The sequence below is a fragment of the Bufo bufo genome, chromosome 1, assembly GCF_905171765.1.
Source record: "Bufo bufo chromosome 1, aBufBuf1.1, whole genome shotgun sequence".
Lineage (NCBI taxonomy): Eukaryota > Metazoa > Chordata > Amphibia > Anura > Bufonidae > Bufo > Bufo bufo.
Genome location: NC_053389.1, coordinates 811887686 through 811913040, shown reverse-complemented (window position 1 = coordinate 811913040; position 25355 = coordinate 811887686). Strand labels below are relative to the sequence as shown.

The window sequence follows — 25355 nt, the reverse complement described above, 5'->3', positions numbered from 1 at the left end:
CTAAAAGATTTCAGTTTGTTTTTTAATGGAGTTGTACAGTTTATAGGTCACATTAAAGGTGGAAAAAGTTCTGAAATGATTTATATCTTTGTCTCATTTTTTTTACAGCACAGAAACCTGACATTTTAACAGGGGTGTGTAGACTTTTTATATCCACTGTACATGTACACTTCATAGCACTCTGATTTTACTTACTTATATAGTGCTGACATATTCTGCAGTGTTGTATACTTATGCTGTATACCACCCGATAACAATGGACCAGAAGACATCAGTGTACACATTTATTATCAAATATTAATCACAAAAATATGTAAGAAATCATCATCAAATTATGCAAAAATTAAATAAATGCTGAAAAAAACTGTATGTCTTCATCTCTGCTACGTCAAATAATTATTAAGTATATTATGCAGTATATTACGGTAGTTATTACTGTAGAGAGAGAGAGCACAATATGTCACACAAACCACAAGTTTCCAACACACACAAATTTAACTCCAGGAAACATCAGCTCCATATGATAAGCTTCAGGCGGAAACGCGTGAAGATCACAAAGTGGCAGAAGAAGACCGAGCAGTGGTGGACATCAAGGAGAGCAGCATCAGTGCGAGGTGAGGACCTGACCAGATCCGGTACAGTAACGTCTGGGTCTTTGTCTTGTTGCGTTGCTCAATTCATTGTTCCTTCATGCCCTTCAGCCCAAACCACCAACCCATGGTGCTCCATCCATGAGGGTTTGGCGTTTGTGTACAGCAGGGATGGCCAACCTCCGGCTCTCCAACTGTTGCAGAACTACAACTCCCAGTATGCCCAGTCTGCCTACAGCAGGGCATGGTGGGAGTTGTAGTTTTACAACGGCTGGAGAGCCGCAGGTTGGCCATCCCTGGTGTTCAGGGTTCATTTTGTGCTAAAAAGTTTCACTTTTATCTCATCTGTCTATAAAACATTTTCCCAAGAGCATTGTGGAACATCAAACTTGAGACAGGCTGCAATGTTTTTTTCTGGTGTCCTTCCATGGACACCATTCTTGTTCAGAGTTCTTCTAATAGTTTTTCTGTTTGTAGAATCTCCAGTAGATCTTCTTGCTGTTTCACGTCTGACCTTTCAGGATTGCCTGTTGTGTTGATGTAACTTCTACAGAAAATGAAACAGTCCTGAATCTTCTCCATTTGTAGATAATTTGTTGAATTGCGGGTTGATGAACACACACCCGTCTTTGGCTTTTATAGGCTTTTCCAGCTTTGTGCATGTCTGTGACATGTCTACTGAGGTCTCCTCAAAGTTATTTGCATTGAGGCATGGTTTACTCTAACCAATCTGATTTGTCAGTAACCAGGCTTTGTGTGCCTTTATTAAATGAACACGGCACCAGTAAAACCTACACTTCCAATCTCATCTCCTTATTGAAACACCTACTGACAATTAAAGAAGTTAACACAGAGGTCCACTAACTTTTTCTCTATGTACTGTAGATGTCTTTAATTGTGAGGTAGACAACAATCAGACCTCCTTTTATTAGTAATAACTGCAGAAGTCACTTACACTGTATGTGTGTATTTATCTTATTGTAGCAGATGCTGTATAATGGAACTTCTATCTGGAGAGCAGTGATGTCACTTCCTGTACAATATACCTTATATCTGAAGAGTGGTGATGTCACTGCTGTAAAATATAACTTCTATCTGGAGAACAGTGATTTCACTGCTGCATCATATAACTTATATCTGGAAAGCTGTGATGTCACCTCCTTATATTATAACATATCTGGAAAAATGTGATGTCACTTCTATATAATATAGCTTCTATCTGGAGTGGTGATGTCACTATTGTATTATATAATCTATAGCTGGCGAGCGGTGATGTCACTGCTATAGAATATAACTTCTATCTGGAGTGGTGATGTCACTATTGTATTATATAATCTATAGCTGGCGAGCGGTGATGTCACTGCTATAGAATATAACTTCTATCTGGAGCTGTGATGTCACTGTTGTATAATATAATCTATAGCTGGCAAGCGGTGATGTCAGTGCTATATAACTTCTATCTGAACAGTGATGATGTCACTGCTATATAATATAATTTATATTTGGAGAGCAATGATGAAAATGCTGCTTATCTCTGAAGAAGAAGAAGAAGAAAAGAAGACTAAAACTGCAGAAGAGATAAAGATGGCAAGACCAACACTGAAGACAATGTGGAGATGTCAGAACCTGTGATCAATGGATAATATTTGTTGTTCTCCAATTATCTTCACCTTTGTCTTCCAGGTTACAGATTCCCATCTAGGCTCATCATGAATTTCCTCCTTCACTTTGGTCTTCTCAATGTCATTGTAGTCTGTAAAGTCTTCTCTGCACCCTCTTGTTCCACAGAGAAGAACTTTAGTAAAAACAAAGAAGAAACTTCTTGTATAAATCTTGGCTTGTCCATCCTCCCACTGAATGACATCCCTAAGAACACCGCCATCCTCATCCTGTCCTCCAACAACTTGAAGTCACTCTCCACCTCCAGCTTCAATGGTCTCAAGGAACTGACGGAGTTGGATGCAAGTGATAATGGGATGACAAGTTTTGAAATAGACTTGGCACTGAACTTAGAAGAACTTCATCTGGCCAATAATACACTGAAAACGCTGCCAATGGTGTCTCAGCTACCACAACTAACTACATTGCAACTATCCAACAACCACATAACCACTATTCCAGAAAATGCCTTCATGGGCTTGAAGAAACTCACCAGGCTGGAGCTTCAACACAACTACATTGACTCATTAGACGAACAGGTGAGGTCAATAATAATTTTTTTTATGTGTCAGTGTACAAAAGTATTATAATACTGCCCCTATGTGCAAGAATAATACTATAATACTGCCCGCATAAACAAGAAAATACCATAAATTTGTCCTCTATGTACAAGAATACAATTATTATGATACCACCCCTACGTACAAGAAAAAAAAAAAAACTATAGTACTGTCTCCTGTGTACAAGAATATAACTACCTTAATACTGCTCCTATGTACTAGAATATAACTACTATAATACTGCTCCTATGTACAAGAATATAACTGCTATAATACTGCTCCTATGTACAAGAATATAACTACTATAATACTACCTCCTATGTACAAGAATATAACTACTATAATACTGCCTCCAATGTACAAGAATATAACTACTATAATACTGCTCCTATGTACAAGAATATAACTACTAAAATACTGCTCCTGTGTACAAGAATATAACTACTATAATACTGCTCCTATGTACAAGAATATAACTACTATAATACTGCCTCCTATGTACAAGAATATAACTACTATAATACTGCTCCTATGTACAAGAATATAACTACTATAATACTGCTCCTATGTACTAGAATATAACTACTATAATACTGCTCCTATGTACAAGAATATAACTACTATAATACTGCTCCTGTGTACAAGAATATAACTACTATAATACTGCCTCCTATGTACAAGAATATAACTACTATAATACTGCCTCCTATGTACAAGAATATAACTACTATAATAATGCTCCTATGTACTAGAATATAACTACTATAATACTGCTCCTATGTACAAGAATATAACTACTATAATACTGCCTCCTATGTCCAAGAATATAACTACTATAATACTGCTCCTATGTACTAGAATATAACTACTATAATACTGCCTCCTATGTACAAGAATATAACTACTATAATACTGCTCCTATGTACAAGAATATAACTACTATAATACTGCTCCTATGTACAGGAATATAACTACTATAATACTGCTCCTATATACAAGAATATAACTACTATAATACTGCTCCTATGTACAAGAATATAACTACTATAATACTGCTCCTATGTACTAGAATATAACTACTATAATACTGCTCCTATGTACTAGAATATAACTACTATAATACTGCCTCCTATGTACAAGAATATAACTACTATAATACTGCTCCTATGTACAAGAATATAACTACTATAATACTGCTCCTATGTATAAGAATATAACTACTATAATACTGCTCCTATGTACAAGGATATAACTACTATAATACTGCTCCTATGTACTAGAATATAACTACTATAATACTGCTCCTATGTACTAGAATATAACTACTATAATAATGCTCCTATGTACAAGAATATAACTACTATAATACTGCTCCTATGTACTAGAATATAACTACTATAATACTGCTCCTATGTACTAGAATATAACTACTATAATACTGCCTCCTATGTACAAGAATATAACTACTATAATACTGCTCCTATGTACAAGAATATAACTACTATAATACTGCCTCCTATGTACAAGAATATAACTACTATAATACTGCTCCTATGTACAAGGATATAACTACTATAATACTGCTCCTATGTACAAGAATATAACTACTATAATACTGCTCCTATGTATAATAATATAACTACTATAATACTGCCTCCTATGTACAAGAATATAACTACTATAATACTGCTCCTATGTATAATAATATAACTACTATAATACTGCCTCCTATGTACAAGAATATAACTACTATAATACTGCTCCTATGTATAATAATATAACTACTATAATACTGCTCCTATGTACAAGAATATAACTACTATAATACTGACCCTATGTACAAGAATATAACTACTATAATACTGCCTCCTATGTACAAGATTATAACTACTATAATACTGCTCCCTATGTACAAGAATATAACTACTATAATACTGCTCCCTATGTACAAGAATATAACTACTATAATACTGCTCCTATGTACAAGAATATAACTACTATAATACTGCCTCCTATGTACAAGAATATAACTACTATAATACTGCCTCCTATGTACAAGAATATAACTACTATAATACTGCTCCTATGTACAAGAATATAACTACTATAATACTGCTCCTATGTACAAGAATATAACTACTATAATACTGCTCCTATGTACAAGAATATAACTACTATAATACTGCTCCTATGTACAAGAATATAACTATTATAATACTGCCTCCTATGTACAAGAATATAACTACTATAATACTGCCTCCTATGTACAAGAATATAACTACTATAATACTGCTCCTATGTGCAAGAATATAACTACTATATTACTGCCTCTTATGTACAAGAATATAACTACTATAATACTGCCTCCTATGTACAAGAATATTACTACTATAATACTGCTCCTATGTACAAGAATATAACTACTATAATACTGCTCCTATGTACAAGAATATAACTACTATAATACTGCTCCTATGTACAAGAATATAACTACTATAATACTGCTCCTATGTACAAGAATATAACTATTATAATACTGCCTCCTATGTACAAGAATATAACTACTATAATACTGCCTCCTATGTACAAGAATATAACTACTATAATACTGCCTCCTATGTACAAGAATATAACTACTATAATACTGCTCCTATGTACAAGAATATAACTACTATATTACTGCCTCTTATGTACAAGAATATAACTACTATAATACTGCCTCCTATGTACAAGAATATTACTACTATAATACTGCTCCTATGTACAAGAATATAACTATGGCGCCGCCTGAACATGAGGACTGGGCGCTTGACACGGAGGCAACTGAAGGGGCCTCCTCTGATCTGGACGCTGGGGCCCGCCCAAATAACCCCGCGCCCATCTCGCGCCAGTTCATACAACAAGCTCTGTCGTCAGCAATAGCTCCGGTGCTACAAGACCTCACCGAGATCAAGAGCGACATTAAGCACATAGGGCACCGTGTGGAGAAGTTGGAGCACACACAAGCGGCCATTCTTACCTTCGCCCGCACCCTGAGTGATAACAGTGAGGCATACGCTACCTCATTGGATAATGCTTACGCCCTCAGAGGACCAGGAAAACCCTAGTAGAAGGAAGAACATTCGCCTGCGAGGCCTACCAGAGCATGTAATCCATGAAGCATTACCTGAGGCGGCAACCGCCATTTTCTCCGGCCTACTACGAGATCTGTATTGAGCGCATACACAGAGCACTCAGGACCAAGCCCAAAGACAACGATCCACCAAGAGATGTGGTCTGCGGCTTGCTACGGTATGTGGCCACAGCTGCGATACTTAAAGCAGCTAGAGAACATAAAGACCCCCTATACGAAGGGGCCAAGATACTCCTGTTCCAGGACCTCACGCCTTCGACCCTTAACAAACAGAGGGCCCTGCAGCCGCTCACAGTCCACCTGAGGGCCATGAAAACACCATATAAATGGTTATTCCCTTTCGACCTCACCTTCTCTTCAGATGGCAAGAGATGCACGATCCGGTCACCTGCGGACTTACCTGCAGCATGGGAACTGCTTCGAACCACCCCACTGGACATTCCATCATGGCTCCCCTCAGCGGACGCGGGAGTCCCGCTGCCAGACCTTCCAGAAGAACAGAGATGGGTCAAAGCCACGACGAAGAAAAAAGCCACTACAGATCGTGAGGCCTTAGAAGCTGCCTGCAGGGCACAGCCTCACCTATGGACGGCAATCTTTGGGGCATAAACGCGCCCCCGATAACTCGCCATTAATGCTACATCCCAATGCCAAAACGCAAGTATATGACGCAACGCAATGTCCCTATCCCATGTGTATGTCATGCATTGACTTGCAGACTGGCAGTCTGAGGGTCTTCACCTCTTGGCGACCCCTGGGATTGGCAGACTGTCCATATATATTGGCTAGGTTGATATAGATAATATCTTGATTGTTATTATGGTTTGCTATACTTTGCAGGGCGAACTGGTGGGTATCCTGTGATGGCCATCTGCCTGACTCCCCCTCAGGCACTCACCAGGAGTTTCACTGCGCAAACCTGGTGCAAGCCCTTTATGCTAGGCTGGCTCGGGCTGTTCGCGCTATGCCTCCTTCCTTGGGGCCGCGCGCTCAGCACGAGTCAACCACTACCATTGTTGATAATTTGTTCTACATTTCAGTTGTTACCGATGTTTTTGGTTTCACCCCGTTTCCCTGGTCACACGCATACACCTACTCTAACCACAAGCTCCAGAGTCACTAACACTACAATGTCGATAGTTAAATTTACATCTTTGTGAAAGGGATGATAGGCACTCAGGTGGTAACTCTTGCCAGTCTATATAGCCCCAACAGGGGTCAAACGAAATGGATTGTCAGCACCCTAAAAAAGTTTTCTTCTTTTGCTGAGGGCATCAGATTGATTGGAGGAGACCTCAATATCACACTGAACCCTATGGTAGACGCCTTTGATGGCTCCTCTCAGCTTTAGGACGTGTTAATGCTTACCTATCGGATATCAATATTGTGGATTCATGGAGGTTGCTTCACCCTACTGATCGAGACTACACATTTTTTTTTAGTGCCACACAACACTCATAAGAGATTGGATTATATCCTGATCTCGAGCAGTTGTGCTGATAAGGTGATGCAATCTACCATTGAACCCACCACGGTCTTAGACCATGCACCTATGTCAACTTCGCTGTTGTTTCCATCTCTGCCCTCATATACCAGACATTGGAGACTGAACGAAACTTTATTAGACAAACAAGAAGATGTTCATACCCTCAGTCAAAAACTGTCCTGGTTCTTCAAAGATAACACTACAGACGGTATGCCTCTGACGACCGTATGGGGAACTTATAGCCCTAGGAAGCAAAGTCCAAAGAGAAAGACAAGAAACCCTGAACTCCCTGCTTAGGCAGATCGCCCTCATAGAATCCATACACAAACGATCCAGAGCCCTGGAAGCGCAGGCGGAATTAACCAACCTGTGCACACAGCTAAAAGATCACCTTAACATCTGCCATGCAAAAGCCTATCAGTACTAACAATTCGGCTTCTATTCGCACGGGGACAAGGGTACAAAATTGATGTCTTCTCTCCTTAAGCAGAGGAAAGACTCCATGTATATCCCGGGTATATACACAAAGGATGGCACCACACTACATAACACAGCGGACATTGCCAAAGAATTTAAAAAATTCTATCAGGATCTATATGGGCTCCCTGAGGGAACAGAAGGGATCAATGGGTCCAAAGATACATTGATAAGCAACTTCCTACAATCGCCTGAAACTTCCTCGACTAGATGACACAGAAAGTTCAGCATTGTTAACCCCCGTCACTGAGAAAGAGGTCACCAGTATTCTGAACTCCATGCCCCTTGGGAAGAGCTCAGGCCCTGATGGCTTCCCGATTGGTTACTTCAAAAAGTTCTTAAAAATACTTGCCCCCCATCTCACGGCTTGGTGCAACGAACTCTTCACAGGCTCCCGGTTGCATAAGCAGTCCCTCAAAGCCACTGTCACGATCCTTCCTAAGCCAGGTAAAGACCCTAAACTCTGCGGTAGCTATAGGCCGATATCGCTTTTAAATGTAGACATCAAAATTTGGGCAAAACTATTAGCCACTCGTATTAGCACCTTTCTCCCCAAGCTTATTCACCCTGAACAAGCTGGCTTCGTCCCAGGCAGGGAAGGTAGCCATAACTCCTGCAGAATAATATCAGCCATACAATTTGCTACACATAAACGCCTACCTATGGTTCTACTCGGTATAGATGCGGAGAAGGATCGGACGGGTTAGCTGGGATTTCATGAGGAAAACGCTTCATAGGTTTGGTATCCCCGTACAGTTTCAGGATGCAATCATGACGCTATATGGTGACCCTAGCGCCCGAATCAGAGTGAATGGCACCCTGTCCCCTCCCTTCCCCATAAGGAATGGGACGCGCCAGGGTTGCCCCTTATCACCTGCACTGTACATCCTAGTCATGGAAACACTACTCCAAACTATCAGGGATCATCCAGATATTAGAGGAGTCAAGATTAAAAATGACCATATGGAATACCTCAATGCAGCTTATGCAGATGACCTACTGGTTAAGGTCTCCAACCCGGCCGAGGCCTTCCCGCATCTGTTATCTCTCTTCGAGCTATATGGAAGGGTCTCCAACTTTAAAGTGAATTACTCCAAATCTGAAGCCATGAATGTCTCGGCCCCATTGAAATGATCCCCCTCCTTAAGTCCACAACCGCCTTTATTTGGCAAAAATCCCATCTATCTTACCTGGGCATTAAGATCCCCTCTAAATTAGATAAATTATTCCAGCTAAATTATGCACCACTTCTGGCAGAAATCCAGCAACAACTTCACACATTACGCATTCCATACATCTCGTGGATGGGCCGTAAAAATCTGCTAAAAGCATTTATCATGCCCAAGATCCTATATGTCATGCAGATGCTGCCTGTCTTCCTCCCCTCCTCCTTCTTTACCCAGATTAGAAGGTTGTTCAGCATATTTCTGTGGTGGGGGGGTGGGGGGGGGGCACCAGACTGGCACATGGCAGTCTAATATTAAGGAAAAACCAAGGTGGAATGTCCCTTCCAGATGCCCAACTACAGTCAGGTCCATAAATATTGTGACATCGACACAATTCTAACATTTTTGGCTATATACATCACCACAATGGATTTGGAATGAAACGAACAAGATGTGCTTTACCTGCAGACTGTCAGCTTTAATTTGAAGGTATTTGCATCCAAATCAGGTGAACGGTGCAGGAATTACAACAGTTTGCATATGTGCCCCCACTTGTTAAGGGACCAAAAGTAATGGGACAATTGGCTTCTCAGCTGTTCCATGGCCAGGTGTGTGTTATTCCCTCATTATCCCAATTACAATGAGCAGATAAAAGGTCCAGAGGTCATTTCCAGTCTGCTATTTGCATTTGGAATCTGTTGCTGTCAACTATCAAGATGAAATCCAAAGAGCTGTCACTATCAGTGAAGCAAGACTTCATTAGGCTGAAAAAACACAACAAACCCATCAGAGAGATAGCAAAAACATTAGGCGTGGCCAAAACAACTGTTTGGAACATTCTTAAAAAGAAGGAACGCACCGGTGAGCTCAGCAACACCAAAAGACCCAGAAGACCATGGAAAACAACTGTGGTGGATGACCGAAGAATTCTTTCCCTGGTGAAGAAAACACCCTTCACAGCAGTTGGCCAGATCAAGAACACTCTCCAGGAGGTAGGTGTATGTGTGTCAAAGTCAACAATCAAGAGAAGACTTCACCAGAGTGAATACAGAGGGTTCACCACAAGATGTAAACCATTGGTGAGCCTCAAAAACAGGAAGGCCAGATTAGAGTTTGCCAAACGACATCTAAAAAAGCCTTCACAGTTCAGGAACAACATCCTATGGCCAGATGAGACCAAGATCAACTTGTACCAGAGTGATAGGAAGAGAAGAGTATGGAGAAGGAAAGGAACTGCTCATGATCCTAAGCATACCACCTCATCAGTGAAGCATGGTGGTGGTAATGTCATGGCGTGGGCATGTATGGCTGCCAATGTAACTGGTTCTCTTGTATTTATTGATGATGTGACTGCTGACAAAAGCAGCAGGATGAATTCTGAAGTGTTTCGGGCAATATTATCTGCTCATATTCAGCCAAATGCTTCAGAACTCATTGAACGGTGCTTCACAGTGCAGATGGACAATGACCCAAAGCATACTGCAAAAGCAACCAAAGAGTTTTTTAAGGGAAAGAAGTGGAATGTTATGCAATGGCCAAGTCAATCACCTGACCTGAATCCGATTGAGCATGCATTTCACTTGCTGAAGACAAAACTGAAGGGAAAATGCCCCAAGAACAAGCAGGAACTGAAGACAGTTGTAGTAGAGGCCTGGCAGAACATCACCAGGGATGAAACCCAGCGTCTGGTGATGTCTATGCGTTCCAGACTTCAGGCTGTAATTGACTGCAAAGGATTTGCAACCAAGTATTAAAAAGTGAAGTTTGATTTATGATTATTATTCTGTCCCATTACTTTTGGTCCCTTAACAAGTGGGAGGCACATATGCAAACTGTTGTAATTCCTACACCGTTCACCTGATTTGGATGTAGATACCCTCAAATTAAAACTGACAGTCTGCAGGTAAAGCACATCTTGTTTGTTTCATTTCAAATCCATTGTGGCGGTGTATAGAGCCAAACATGTTAGAATTGTGTCAATGTCCCAATATTTATGGACCTGACTGTATATTACAAAGCCATTCACCTGAAAAGATGGCTACAGGTTCATGTTCCCAGCTTTCACACCCTACGCAGTGACCTGGAGATTTCCCAACTCACCAGGGTCCAGAGAGCTGGACTATGGGGGCTGAACTCCTCCTCACTACACTCCCAGGTCTTACTCAGAGGCACAGTTTCGGTTATTAGGCAACTCAACAAAGACCAATGTTTACTCCACTCCCCATCTCCAACTATGCCAGCTGACCTTACCCTATTCGCTGGCAGACCAAAGGCAGACCATATCTCGCCAGCATGGCACAAACTTTGCAAGTTCACCATGGCTGAATTTCTAGAAGGGGCATCAAGAGCTCTTCCTGAACACCATCCTTTGAACCACCTTCTGACCTCTAGTAACTTTATGGACTCTATAGAGTACAACTCCATTAGTAAGCCATTACTAGATGCCAAAAAACCCTCGATAGAGTTGACCTGGTTCGAAAAACTGCTAAACTTAGAGACACTCCCACGCAAGCTAATTTCAAAGCTCTATATTGCATTGAACACCCCAACTCCCGTAGGGCCCCCGCAATACCTAAAAACTTGGGCAACCGAATTGGGCATGGAGTTTACGGAAACTGACACTCTTCGCATACATGCGCACTCTCGCGGCTTCTCGCGATGTGTTTAGGTGCAAGAACACTCATATAAAGTACTTACACAATGGTACCAAACCCCCAAGCAACTGTTCCTGAAGGGACTCAGCAGCACAGATCTTTGCTGGAGATGCAAAGAGGATGTGGGTACACAGACACATATCTTCTGGGCCTGTCAAAAAATTTGCCCATATTGGGAGAAAATATCAGACATTATTAATAAGGTAATGATCACTCCTGTCCCGCTGTCTCCAGAATTGGTGCTCCTCTGGCTTCCCACGCCCGCCCTGTTTCCTTCTAAAAGGAATTTAGCTACCCACTTAATACAGGCTGCGAGGCTACTCATACCACAGAGATGGCTTAGCGAAGACCCCCAAACAATTTCACACTGGATAACTAAGGTTGACCAGATATGTCGATTGGAGGAGCTGGCAAGCTGGGAGGCCAGACAGCACGAGAAACACCTGAGGAGGTGGAGACCTTGGCTGGCGTTCAGATCCCTAGCTCTGGAACCTAGCCAGGTCTCAACTGAATAGAATATTGCTTTACCCTTCAGCACCTGACTCATCTATCCAAGACTGCTCTTCAACCTGTATCACATAGTAGTTATGTGGCAAAATCAGCTTACCCTATATGCTGTGGCATTGGTTGTTTACGTGTACAGGAGGGCCTTACACTGAAAGGCCTCTTACTCCCCCCCACACCCTCCCCTACCACCCCCCCACCCGTGTTTCCCCATCCTTATCTGCCCCCCCCCCACGCCTCCTCCCGCTCCCCCATTGCACATAGTTTAGATGCTTTCGCATCGTTGATTTCTTACTAAACACAACAAATGTTAACGTCCCAAGACGTATTAACTACTAGTAATACTAAGATTAATACTTATATTACAATACAACATGACACCTTTATTTGCACTGCAGTTATATGCTGTATATTAAATGTTCTTAGAGTGCTTTACAACTAATCTGTTATACAGCTACTGTATAAGATTGAACCCTATGTACATTTGGTATAGCTAACAAGAATGTAGTAATTGTGTAATGCTCATGTACACAGGATTATCACTACCATGTATGCGTTCTATGCCATGACCAATACATGCACTGCATATTTCATCTTATGTATGTACACATTGTAACTGCCTCTGTACCAAGTATGCTCATGCTGTATGTACCATATTGCCGGTTGTGCAGTCATTGCAAGGAGTTGGATCCTTCAAGCATTTATTATTACTGCTCAATAAAAAGAAAATTGACAAGAATATAACTACTATAATACTGCTCCTATGTACAAGAATATAACTACTATAATACTGCTCCTATGTACAAGAATATAACTACTATAATACTGCCTCCTATTTACAAGAATATAACTACTATAATACTGCTCCTATGTACAAGAATATAACTACTATAATACTGCTCCTATGTACAAGAATATAACTACTATAATACTGCTCCTATGTACAAGAATATAACTACTATAATACTGCTCCTATGTACAAGAATATAACTACTATAATACTGCTCCTATGTACAAGAATATAACTACTATAATACTGCTCCTATGTACAAGAATATGACTACTATAATACTGCTCCTATGTACAGGAATATAACTACTATAATACTGCCCCTATGTACAAGAATATAACTACTATAATTCTGCTCCTATGTACAAGAATATAACTACTATAATACTGCTCCTATGTACAAGAATATAACTACTATAATACTGCCCCTATGTACAAGAATATAACTACTATAATACTGCCTCCTATGGACAAGAATATAACTACTATAATACTGCTCCTATGTACAAGAATATAACTACTATAATACTGCCTCCTATGTACAAGAATATAACTACTATAATACTGCTCCTATGTACAAGAATATAACTACTATAATACTGCTCCTATGTACAAGAATATAACTACTATAATACTGCTCCTATGTACAAGAATATAACTACTATAATACTGCTCCTATGTACAAGAATATGACTACTATAATACTGCTCCTATGTACAGGAATATAACTACTATAATACTGCCCCTATGTACAAGAATATAACTACTATAATTCTGCTCCTATGTACAAGAATATAACTACTATAATACTGCTCCTATGTACAAGAATATAACTACTATAATACTGCCCCTATGTACAAGAATATAACTACTATAATACTGCTCCTATGTACAAGAATATAAGTACTATAATACTGCCTACTATGTACAAGAATATAACTACTATAATACTGCTCCTATGTACAAGAATATAACTACTATAATACTGCTCCTATGTACAAGAATATAACTACTATAATACTGCTCCTATGTACAAGAATATAACTACTATAATACTGCCTCCTATGTACAAGAATATAACTACTATAATACTGCTCTATGTACAAGAATATAACTACTATAATACTGCTCCTATGTACAAGAATATAACTACTATAAAACTGCCTCTTATGTACAAGAATATAACTACTATAATACTGCTCCTATGTACAAGAATATAACTACTATAATACTGCCTCCTATGTACAAGAATATAACTACTATAATACTGCTCCTATGTACCAGAATATAACTACTATAATACTGCTCCTATGTACAAGAATATAACTACTATAATACTGCCTCCTATGTACAAGAATATAACTACTATAATACTGCTCCTATGTACAAGAATATAACTACTATAATACTGCTCCTATGTACAAGAATATAACTACTATAATACTGCTCCTATGTACAAGAATATAACTACTATAATACTGCCTCCTATGTACAAGAATATAACTATTATAATACTGCTCCTATGTACAAGAATATAACTACTATAATACTGCTCCTATGTACAAGAATATAACTACTATAATACTGCTCCTATGTACAAGAATATAACTACTATAAAACTGCCTCTTATGTACAAGAATATAACTACTATAATACTGCCTCCTATGTACAAGAATATAACTACTATAATACTGCTCCTATGTACAAGAATATAACTACTATAATACTGCCTCCTATGTACAAGAATATAACTACTATAATACTGCCTCCTATGTACAAGATTATAACTACTATAATACTGCTCCTATGTACAAGAATATAACTACTATAATACTGCTCCTATGTACAAGAATATAACTACTATAATACTGCCTCCTATGTACAAGAATATAACTACTATAATACTGATCCTATGTACCAGAATATAACTACTATAATACTGCTCCTATGTACAAGAATATAACTACTATAATACTGCCTACTATGTACAAGAATATAACTACTATAATACTGCTCCTATGTACAAGAATATAACTACTATAATACTGCTCCTATGTACAAGAATATAACTACTATAATACTGCTTCCTATGTACAAGAATATAACTACTATAATACTGCTATGTACAAGAATATAACTACTAGAATACTGCTCCTATGTACAAGAATATAACTACTATAATACTGCCTCCTATGTACAAGATTATAACTACTATAATACTGCTCCTATGTACAAGAATATAACTGCTATAATACTGCTCCTATATACAAGAATATAACTAATATAATACTGCTCCTATATACAAGAATATAACTACTATAATACTGCTCCTATGTACAAGAATATAACTACTATAATACTGTCTCCTATGTACAAGAATATAACTACTATAATACTGCTCCTATGTACAAGAATATAACTACTATAATACTGCTCCTATGTACAGGAATATAACTGCTATAATACTGCTCCTATGTACAAGAATATAACTAATATAACACTGCTCCTATGTACATGAATATAACTACTATAATACTGCTCCTATGTACAGGAATATAACTACTATAATACTGCTCCTATGTACAAGAATATAACTACTATAATACTGCTCCTATGTACAAGAATATAACTACTATAATACTGCTCCTATGTACTAGAATATAACTACTATAATACTGTCTCCTATGTACAAGAATATAACTACTATAATACTGCTCCTATGTACAAGAATATAACTACTATAATACTGCTCCTATGTACAAGAATATAACTACTATAATACTGCTCCTATGTACAGGAATATAACTGCTATAATACTGCTCCTATGTACAAGAATATAACTAATATAACACTGCTCCTATGTACAAGAATATAACTACTATAATACTGCTCCTATGTACAGGAATATAACTACTATAATACTGCTTCTATGTACAAGAATATAACTGCTATAATACTGCTCCTATGTACAAGAATATAACTGCTATAATACTGCTCCTATATACAAGAATATAACTAATATAATACTGCTCCTATATACAAGAATATAACTACTATAATACTGCTCCTATGTACAAGAATATAACTACTATAATACTGCTCCTATGTACAAGAATATAACTACTATAATACTGCCTCCAATGTACAAGAATATAACTACTATAATACTGCTTATGTACAAGAATATAACTACTATAATACTGCTCCTATGTACAAGAATATAACTACTATAATACTGCTCTTATGTACAAGAATATAACTACTATAATACTGCTCCTATGTACAAGAATATAACTACTATAATACTGCCTCCAATGTACAAGAATATAACTACTATAATACTGCTTATGTACAAGAATATAACTACTATAATACTGCTCCTATGTACAAGAATATAACTACTATAATACTGCTCCTATGTACAAGAATATAACTACTAGGGGGCGGAGTCTGACTGCTGACCTGAGCAGACGCATGTAGGAGAAGCTCCTCTACATGCATTCCAGCATCCTGGTTTATATTGCACCATAACTCATCAAATTATGGGGAAAGTTGGCAGATACCTCCCTAAAGATAAGACCGACTCTCCGAAGCCGGACAGAGGTTCATCAGATATGGAGAAATACCTGCAAAAGAAGACCTCCGGTGCTGTGTGGGAGGCAGCTAAGATGGCGCCACATGAACCAGACGACTGGTCACAGGAAGCTGAAAGTGCCACCAGAGATCTAGAGGAAGGGCTGCAACCGGCAGGCATAGCCCCTATATCACAGAAATTTCTCCAACAGGCTCTCTCAGCAGCTATTGCCCCAGTACTAAGTGAGCTCCAGGAGATAAAAGTAGATATTAAGCAAATAGGGCACCGAGTGGAGACGCTGGAGGGGAATCAAGCAGCCATAATTTCCTTTGCACGCACGCTAGGAGATAATACAGCAGCTTGCATGGATTCCCTGGATAATGCCTTCTCACTCATCGAGGACCAGGAGAACCGCAGCAGGCGGAAAAATATTCGGCTGCGCGGTCTCCCAGAGCAGTTCCAGCACGAGGATTTACCTGAAACAGCGGCGGCCATCTTTGCCAGTCTCCTGGGAGCAGAGAGCACGGAAGGAATTGAAATAGAGCGCATCCATCGGTCACTCAGACCAAAGCCAAAAGAGGGTGAAAACCCTAGGGATGTCATCTGTGGCCTGCTGAAATACACAGATACAGCAGCCATACTGAGAGCGGCCAGAGAAAAGAAAAACCTCACTCATGAGGGCGCTACGATCCTGCTGTTTCAGGACTTGGCGCCAACGACGCTAAACAAAAGGAGAGCCCTCCGACCCCTGACGGACCATCTGAGGCACATCAAGATCCCATATAAATGGTTATTTCCTTTTGGTCTTACGTTTGCGGTCGGAGGCAGAAGATGCACCATCCGGGTTCCAGGAGACCTAGCAGCAGCTTGGGAGCTACTCCAGACCGATCCGTTAGACATTCCGTCCTGGCTGCCATCGTCTGAGGTCGGAGTCCCATTGCCGGACCTGCCAGGAGTACAGAGATGGTCCAAAGCAATGCCAAGAAGGAAGATTGGCCCTAGATCCAGGGACACATGAATATTGTGACTTAAGTGCTTGCCTTAAATTCACATTTGTTTATGCCGTGAGTAATATATTGAGCTGAGGCGAATATATATATCTGTTTTATCAGTCCTGCAAGTATTACTATGTTCTGTATATTTGCTGACAGGATGAGGTTGTGTGTGTTAACCTGATATATATGCTCCGGTCACGCTCCTGTCTCGCTCCGGTTATACATGTCCCCATATATGTGGTCAAAATGTATACAAGCTTGTATAATGAGTTATGTCATCCAGATTCTTAATTGTACTGCACCAGGTTAGCTGGATCTGCTGGTTACCTATGTTCTGTACAAGATCTGTAGGTCCCCCCCATATATCTTACATCAGGGGTAAACTAGCGCAGTCCTGGTGTCAGCGCATTAGCTGGGTGGACGGCATACTGACTGTATGCTCCTTGTTAGGAGTTGTCAGATGTACCCACTCCAAGTTCTGTTCTGTGGCCATGTTCCTAAGTTCTGTAAGGAATAATGGCCGGGTTCAGTTATACTCAGTTATGTACAGTTTCCAATCTCTTGTGCACAATATATTGGGCTGCTGTAGGAGGGTTATGCACACATAAAAGATGTCGCTGATTAAATGTACATCCTTTAACGTAAGGGGGTTCAATACTCCGCAAAAAAGATCACAAGTCATTCGTTTGCTGCGGAAGTACCACACAGACATATGCTTTTTTCAAGAGCTGCACTTCAGAACCACGAATGTCCCCACACTGCAGAAGGGATACTTTAATAATTGGTTCCTGAGCACTTTTGACAAAGCCAAAAGAGGGGTTGGTATTGCCATAGCAAAACGTATACCTTTTAAGATGACAGCCACCCAGACAGATGCTGAAGGTAGATTCATCTTGGTGAAAGGGCTAATAGGCACCCAACCTGTAACCTTAGCGAGTTTATATAGTCCCAACAGAGGTCAGAAAGAATGGATCTCTAAGACAATGCAGGTACTTAAGGCTTTTGCTGAGGGGATCTGTATTGTAGGTGGAGACCTTAATGTGGCTCTGAATCCCAGTATTGATACCTCGGATGGATCCACTCAGCAAACACAGAGGACCCTGGGCTGCATTAATGCACACATTGCTGATGCTAACTTAACTGATGCCTGGCGTTTGACGCATCCCACAGACAGGGATTACACCTTTTACTCTGCTGCACATAATGTCTACAAAAGACTAGATTATCTTCTGATATCAAACTCCTGCATAGACATGGTGGAACAGACGGTGATCGACCCTATCACTATTTCTGATCATGCCCCTGTGTCGATGGTTATACATATTGCCAGTCTACCCTCCCAGTGCAGGCAGTGGAGACTGAATGAAACCTTACTAGATAGAAGGGAGGCAGTAGAGGCCTTATCAAAGAAGCTGTCATGGTATTTTGCAGAAAACCTAACTCCAGAGGTTTCCCAGACTATAGTGTGGGAGGCGCATAAATCTGTCATGAGAGGAGAATTTATAGCCCTGGGATGTAAAATTAAAAGGGAGAGACAGCAAACACTTCATTCCTTACTCAAGCAGATTTCAGATCTTGAAGCCACTCATAAGAGGTCTAAAGCTCTGAAAATACAGCAAGAACTCCTCCTCCTGAGAACGAAACTGAAGGACCATCTAAACATTTGCCACGCCAAAGCGTATCAATATGCGCAGTTTCGGTTTTTTTCTCATGGGGATAGAGGTTCGAAGCTGATGTCATCGCTTATAAAACAACGGAAAGATTCTATGTTTATCCCCAGTATAAAAGCTTCGGATGGTAAATTACTACATAGAACTGTAGACATAGCAAAGGAATTTAAAAATTTCTATCAGGAGCTCTATGGGTTAGATAAAAGCTCTATTAGCACAGACCCAATAGCAAGTTCTATGATGGAGGATTTTCTGTCTAACTTAAATTTGCCTCAACTTAGTAGTGAAGAGGGGTCCTCACTGATTGCTCCGGTAACAGAGGATGAGGTAGGGAAAGTGCTGAGATCAATGCCCTTGGGGAAATGTCCAGGACCGGACGGAATTCCGGTAGGATATTACAAGAAATTTGCAGATATTCTATGTCCTCATCTCACGAATTGGTGCAACTCTCTCCTTACAGGTGGGCATCTTCCTGCTCAATCTTTAGAAGCTAATGTGACCATACTGCCTAAACCTGGGAAAGACCACACGCTCTGCGGGAGTTACAGGCCCATATCTCTTCTGAACGTCGACGTAAAGGTTTGGGCCAAAATCTTGGCTACCAGACTTAGTTCCTTCCTTCCCAAACTGATCCACCCTGACCAAGCTGGTTTTGTACCAGGAAGGGAGGGGAACCATAACTCCTGCAGAGTCGTCACGGCAATCCAGTGGGCTAAGAAGCATAGTACTCCACTAATCCTTTTAAGTGTAGATGCGGAGAAGGCCTTCGACCGGGTTAAATGGAGCTTCATGGAGAGAACATTGCAGAGGTTTGGTATCCCTGATCAATTTCAGAAAGCCATTATGACTCTCTACACCAATCCGAGTGCTAAAATCAGAGTAAACGGCACCCTTTCACCTTCCTTTCCCATCTATAATGGCACCCGGCAAGGTTGTCCATTATCTCCTGCGCTATATATTTTAGTGATGGAGACCCTTCTCCAAGCCATTAGAGACCACCCTGGTATAAGAGGGGTTAGGGCCAAGAAAGACACAATTGAATATATTAACGTCGCCTATGCAGACGACCTCTTGGTGATGGTGTCCAACCCGGTCGAGGCCTTCCCGCATCTCCTCTCCTTATTTGAACTGTTCGGTACAGTCTCTAATTACAAGGTAAATTACACTAAGTCGGAGGTTATGAATATTACAGCCCCATCAAAAAGTGTATCTTCCCTCAAAGCTACAACACCCTTTATTTGGCAGACTTCTCACATCACTTACCTGGGAATTAATATCCCGTCTAAACTGGAGAACATTTTCCAGCTGAATTATACCCCCCTTGTGTCCGATACACAAAGATTATTAGGATCTCTCCGCATCCCCTACACCTCCTGGATGGGGAGAAAGAATCTGCTGAAGGCCTTTGTGTTACCTAAGATATTATATGTCATGCAGATGCTGCCTGTCTTCCTTCCCTCCTCCTTTTTCACGCAGATCCGGAGATTATTTTCTACATATCTGTGGGGGGGGAGGGGAGCTAGGATAGCTTATAGTAGACTGATTCTGAGGAAGACTCAGGGTGGGTTTGCACTGCCGGATGTTCAGTTATACTATAGGGCAATCCACCTTAGACGCTGGATGCAGTTACATGCTTCTAACTGCTTAACGTTGGGTGGTGCTTTGGAGTTACTCCAACTCTCTCAACCACAAAGAGCAGCATTGTGGGGTCTGACTACCACATCTCTGCATAACCATACACTACTTAAAGGCACAAGTATGGTGATTAAGCAACTTAACAAAGATCGCGGCTTGTTGGGTGCCCCCTCACTAGTCATGCCAGCAGAATTGGCCCCCTTTGCAGCAAGACCTACATTAACAAGCACTTCCCCAGCGTGGAGTTCCCTGAGGGAGTTCACTATCAAAGAGTTTTTGGATGCTGCTCTAGGCAGTTTACCAGCGGACCATCCCTTTCACCTAGCCATGCAGTCCTCTAACTTTCTGAGCTTGGCTGACTTTAAGGCAGTTAGTAAGACTCTAATAGATAAACAGATCCATAAACAGGATCAAACATGGTTCGAGAAAATCCTGTCCTCCAGCTCGCCACACAGTAGATTGATCTCCCTATTCTATTTAGGCCTAAACGTTCCCAGAGCTAATGACACTCCTCTGTTTCTGAAAACCTGGGAGTCAGAATTAAATAGGTCCTTCACTGAGACGGAGGTTCTTAGACTATATGCACATTCACACGGCTTCTCCAGGTGCGTCAAGGTACAAGAGCACTCTTTTAAAGTACTCACCCAATGGTATATGACACCGAAACAGTTGTTCCTCAGGGGTTTGAGTCCCAGTGATCAATGCTGGAGATGTAAAGATGGTGTGGGTACACTTTCACATATCTTTTGGTCCTGTCCGCTGATACAGCCGTTTTGGGCGACGGTATCTAAGGCCATTAACTCTATTACACACAAGAGGATAACTTTGTCTCCTGAGTTGGTCCTTCTATGGTTACCCACCAAAGATCTTTCCCCTTCTAAGAATAGCTTAGCCACTCAACTGATTCAAGCGGCAAGGTTGATCATTCCACAAAGGTGGCTGAGTGTAGATCCCCCCACTTTAACCCATTGGATGAATAAAGTAGATCATATACAGCGCCTGGAGGAACTAGCCAGCTGGGAGAATAGATCTCATGAGAAGCATGCTAAAATGTGGAACCCTTGGTTACGTTATCGCTTGTCACAAACATCAGTTACTCAATAAAGGTCATCTGACCCTTACGATCTGAACTACTTCACTTTACCTCCAACACCAGATTGCCTTATACTTTTACAAGATGTGCTTAGAGATTCACGTTATGGTTATGAATGTTTTTTGTGAGGCCGTTGCCTTGCTGTTCACCAATTAGATAAATTGTCCCTGTAAACCAGGTGACCGACACAAGTACACACTAATGTATGTCCAAGGCGTGTCCCCGAAAGGATCAACTAGGGCCTATCATATGGATGTTATGCTGTATTATCTTTGCCTCATGCTATATCTCTGGTCTGTTTAATTGCATTATTAATACTGCTTAGACATGTCTGGGGGATGTGCCTATCCACCCTGGTGCTGCAATGGTACATTCTTTTTGCCTTATCACTATGATGCAAGGTCACTGGTGTAACAACTTTTTGCTACTTTTCAATAAAAAGAAAATTGTCAAGAATATAACTACTATAATACTACCCCTATGTACAAGAATATAACTACTATAATACTGCTCCTATGTACAAGAATATAACTACTATAATACTGCTCCTATGTACAAGAATATAACTACTATAATACTGCCTCCTATGTACAAGAATATAACTACTATAATACTGCCTTCTAATTACAAGAATATAACTACTATAATACTGCCTCCTATGTACAAGAATATAACTACTATAATACTGCTCCTATGTACAAGAATATAACTACTATAATACTGCTCCTATGTACAAGAATATAACTACTATAATACTGCTCCTATGTACAAGAATATAACTACTATAATACTGCTCCTATGTACAAGAATATAACTACTATAATACTGCTCCTATGTACAAGAATATAACTACTATAATACTGCTCCTATGTACAGGAATATAACTACTATAATACTGCTCCTATGTACAAGAATATAACTACTATAATACTGCCTCCTATATACAAGAATATGACTACTATAATACTGCCTCGTATGTACAAGAATATAACTACTATAATTCTGCTCCTTTGTACAAGAATATAACTACTATAATACTGCCCCTATGTACAAGAATATAACTACTATAATACTGCTCCTTTGTACAAGAATATAACTACTATAATACTGCCTCCTATGTACAATAATATAACTACTATAATACTGCTCCTATGTACAAGAATATAACTACTATAATACTGCTCCTATGTACAGGAATATAACTACTATAATACTGCTCCTATGTACAAGAATATAAGTACTATAATACTGCTCCTATGTACAAGAATATAACTACTATAATACTGCGCCTATGTACAAGAATATAACTACTATAATACTGCTCCTGTGTACAAGAATATAACTACTATAATACTGCCTCCTATGTACAAGAATATAACTACTATAATACTACTCCTATGTACAAGAATATAACTACTATAACACTGACATATGTACAAGAATAAAACTACTATAATACTGCCTCCTATGTACAAGAATATAACTACTATAATACTGCTCCTATGTACAAGAATATTACTATAATACTGCTCCTATGTACAAGAATATAACTACTATAATACTGACATATGTACAGGAATATGTTTAGATTCAATATTTACTTTTATGTCTCTACTGTTCTGCAGGTATTTGAAGGTCTGCGGTCACTTAAGCATCTGGATTTGTCATACAATCAGTTGTTGTTTCTTCCTGATCGTCTTCTAGCCGGAGTTGAGGATCTAGAAATTTTTTACTTATCGTGGAACCGTCTTACACATATTCCTAAAGACTTCTTTGAGAATCTGGAACTGAATTACGTGTATCTGGATAATAATCCCTGGAATTGTAACTGTGCACTTAAGGACTTTAAGAATTGGTTGGAGATAAATGAAGACATAGTCTACAAAATCTCCAAAGCTGGTCCAACGAAGAATCCAAAAGGCGTGATCTGCTCTCATGGGCCCCCACTGATCGATTACGACATGAACCATTGTAATGGGAAAGGAGACGTGGACATCTACTCAGTTCCTATATATACAAAGAGTTTTGTCACCATATGGACAAACACACCATTGCTTACCGATAAACCAACAACAGAGCTAAGAGTTACAAAATGGTGGCCAACATCAACACCTACTGAAGGTGGTATTGATTCATTGCCAGTTACAGAAGCAACCACCACATTAAGAACCACAACACCAACTACAGAAGCAACCACAACATTAAGAACCACAAAACCAACTACAAACGAAACCACCACGTCAACAACCACAACACCAACTACAGAAAAAACCACCACATTAAGAACCACTACACCAACTACAGAAGCAACCACCACATTAAGAACCACAACACCAACTACAGAAGCAACCACCACATTAAGAACCACAACACCAACTACAAAAGAAACCACCACGTTAAAAACCACAACACCAACTACAAATCCAATCACCTACATATCCACAAGCACAACCGGGTATTTTAAGTCAAGCCCAAAAACCAGAGTAAAGTCAACCACAACACCTTACCCAATAACATCGATGATGGTCACTACCAAGGTTGAGATTACCACCGATATTGCAAGCACGAGCAAAGAGCCAACAAGTGAAGAGAGTGTGAAAGTGTCTACAGTGAGTCCTACCGAGGAACCCACCGAAATCCCAATCAACACAATGCTTCCAGCCAGAAGTTTACGGCCGGCAGCTTTTGGCATGGATTGGTTGGTGATGGTAATCCTTAAGCACTGTTGTCTTCTCCATGTGATTATCTATGGTTTGTGTATTTTCCTCCTCCTAGTGGGGATCATCATCACAACGATGTGTTTGCTGTGGATCTACTGCTGTAATCAGGACTTCCACCAATGGCCTCCAGGAATAAGGCTCATCCGATACAGTATTAGGGCTCCCATGAGCGATGAAGATATCTTACTCGTGAACAATGGTGCCATTGAATCCCACTTCAGAGACCAGTCTTTGGCCGGTGTCACTAAGATGTTGGTTCTAGAGTCTGACCCTCAACAACAGGAGATAAGATACACGTCAGCTATTCTGTAATATAAAAGGGAGTGGGTGATGTGATGACTAACAGCGATATGGATGACTCCCAGTCTCATAGGTTACAGCCCTGGTTTTGTTTGTTTGACCCCCAGGTGACAATTTTGGACTATATTGAATAAAAAGTAACACAAGTGACAAAAGTCGTTTTCACTTCAATGTCATAATTCCTGATAATGTGTCCACTAGGGGGTGCTATTACTTTGCAGTATACAGCTAGGCATATAGTATCTGTCTCATCATGTACAATACAGCCTGGATAGTATAAGATGTTGAAGGGCGCAGAAAACACCTCCCTATGATAAAGTTATCTCCTGGTGGGTTTCCAAATTCTTGCA

At 40.0% G+C, this 25355-nt stretch overlaps 1 protein-coding gene across 2 annotated transcripts; it reads left to right on the top strand.

Moving 5' to 3' along the window:
• The first annotated feature begins 499 nt into the window (after positions 1 to 499).
• On the top strand, positions 500 to 25154 carry GP1BA (glycoprotein Ib platelet subunit alpha). Of its 2 annotated transcripts, XM_040415231.1 has the most exons (4): positions 500 to 614; positions 2274 to 2788; positions 23611 to 24146; positions 24186 to 25154. In XM_040415231.1, the coding sequence occupies exons 1-4, from the start codon at positions 521 to 523 to the stop codon at positions 25015 to 25017; spliced, it is 1977 nt and encodes a 658-aa protein (XP_040271165.1). In that variant the 5' UTR covers positions 500 to 520; the 3' UTR covers positions 25018 to 25154. The 2 variants fall into 2 exon arrangements, with proteins under 2 accessions (XP_040271165.1, XP_040271164.1); XM_040415230.1 differs by having other exon boundaries at positions 23611 to 25154.
• The last annotated feature ends 201 nt before the right edge of the window (positions 25155 to 25355 follow it).

Bases quoted from the DNA above. Each gene is read 5' to 3' on its own strand.
- GP1BA (XM_040415230.1), top strand. From the start codon at position 521: ATGATAAGCTTCAGGCGGAAACGCGTGAAGATCACAAAGTGGCAGAAG. The intron at 615-2,273 runs GTGAGGACCTGA...TTTGTCTTCCAG, and splicing joins GAGAGCAGCATCAGTGCGAG to GTTACAGATTCCCATCTAGG. The intron at 2,789-23,610 runs GTGAGGTCAATA...ACTGTTCTGCAG, and splicing joins TTGACTCATTAGACGAACAG to GTATTTGAAGGTCTGCGGTC.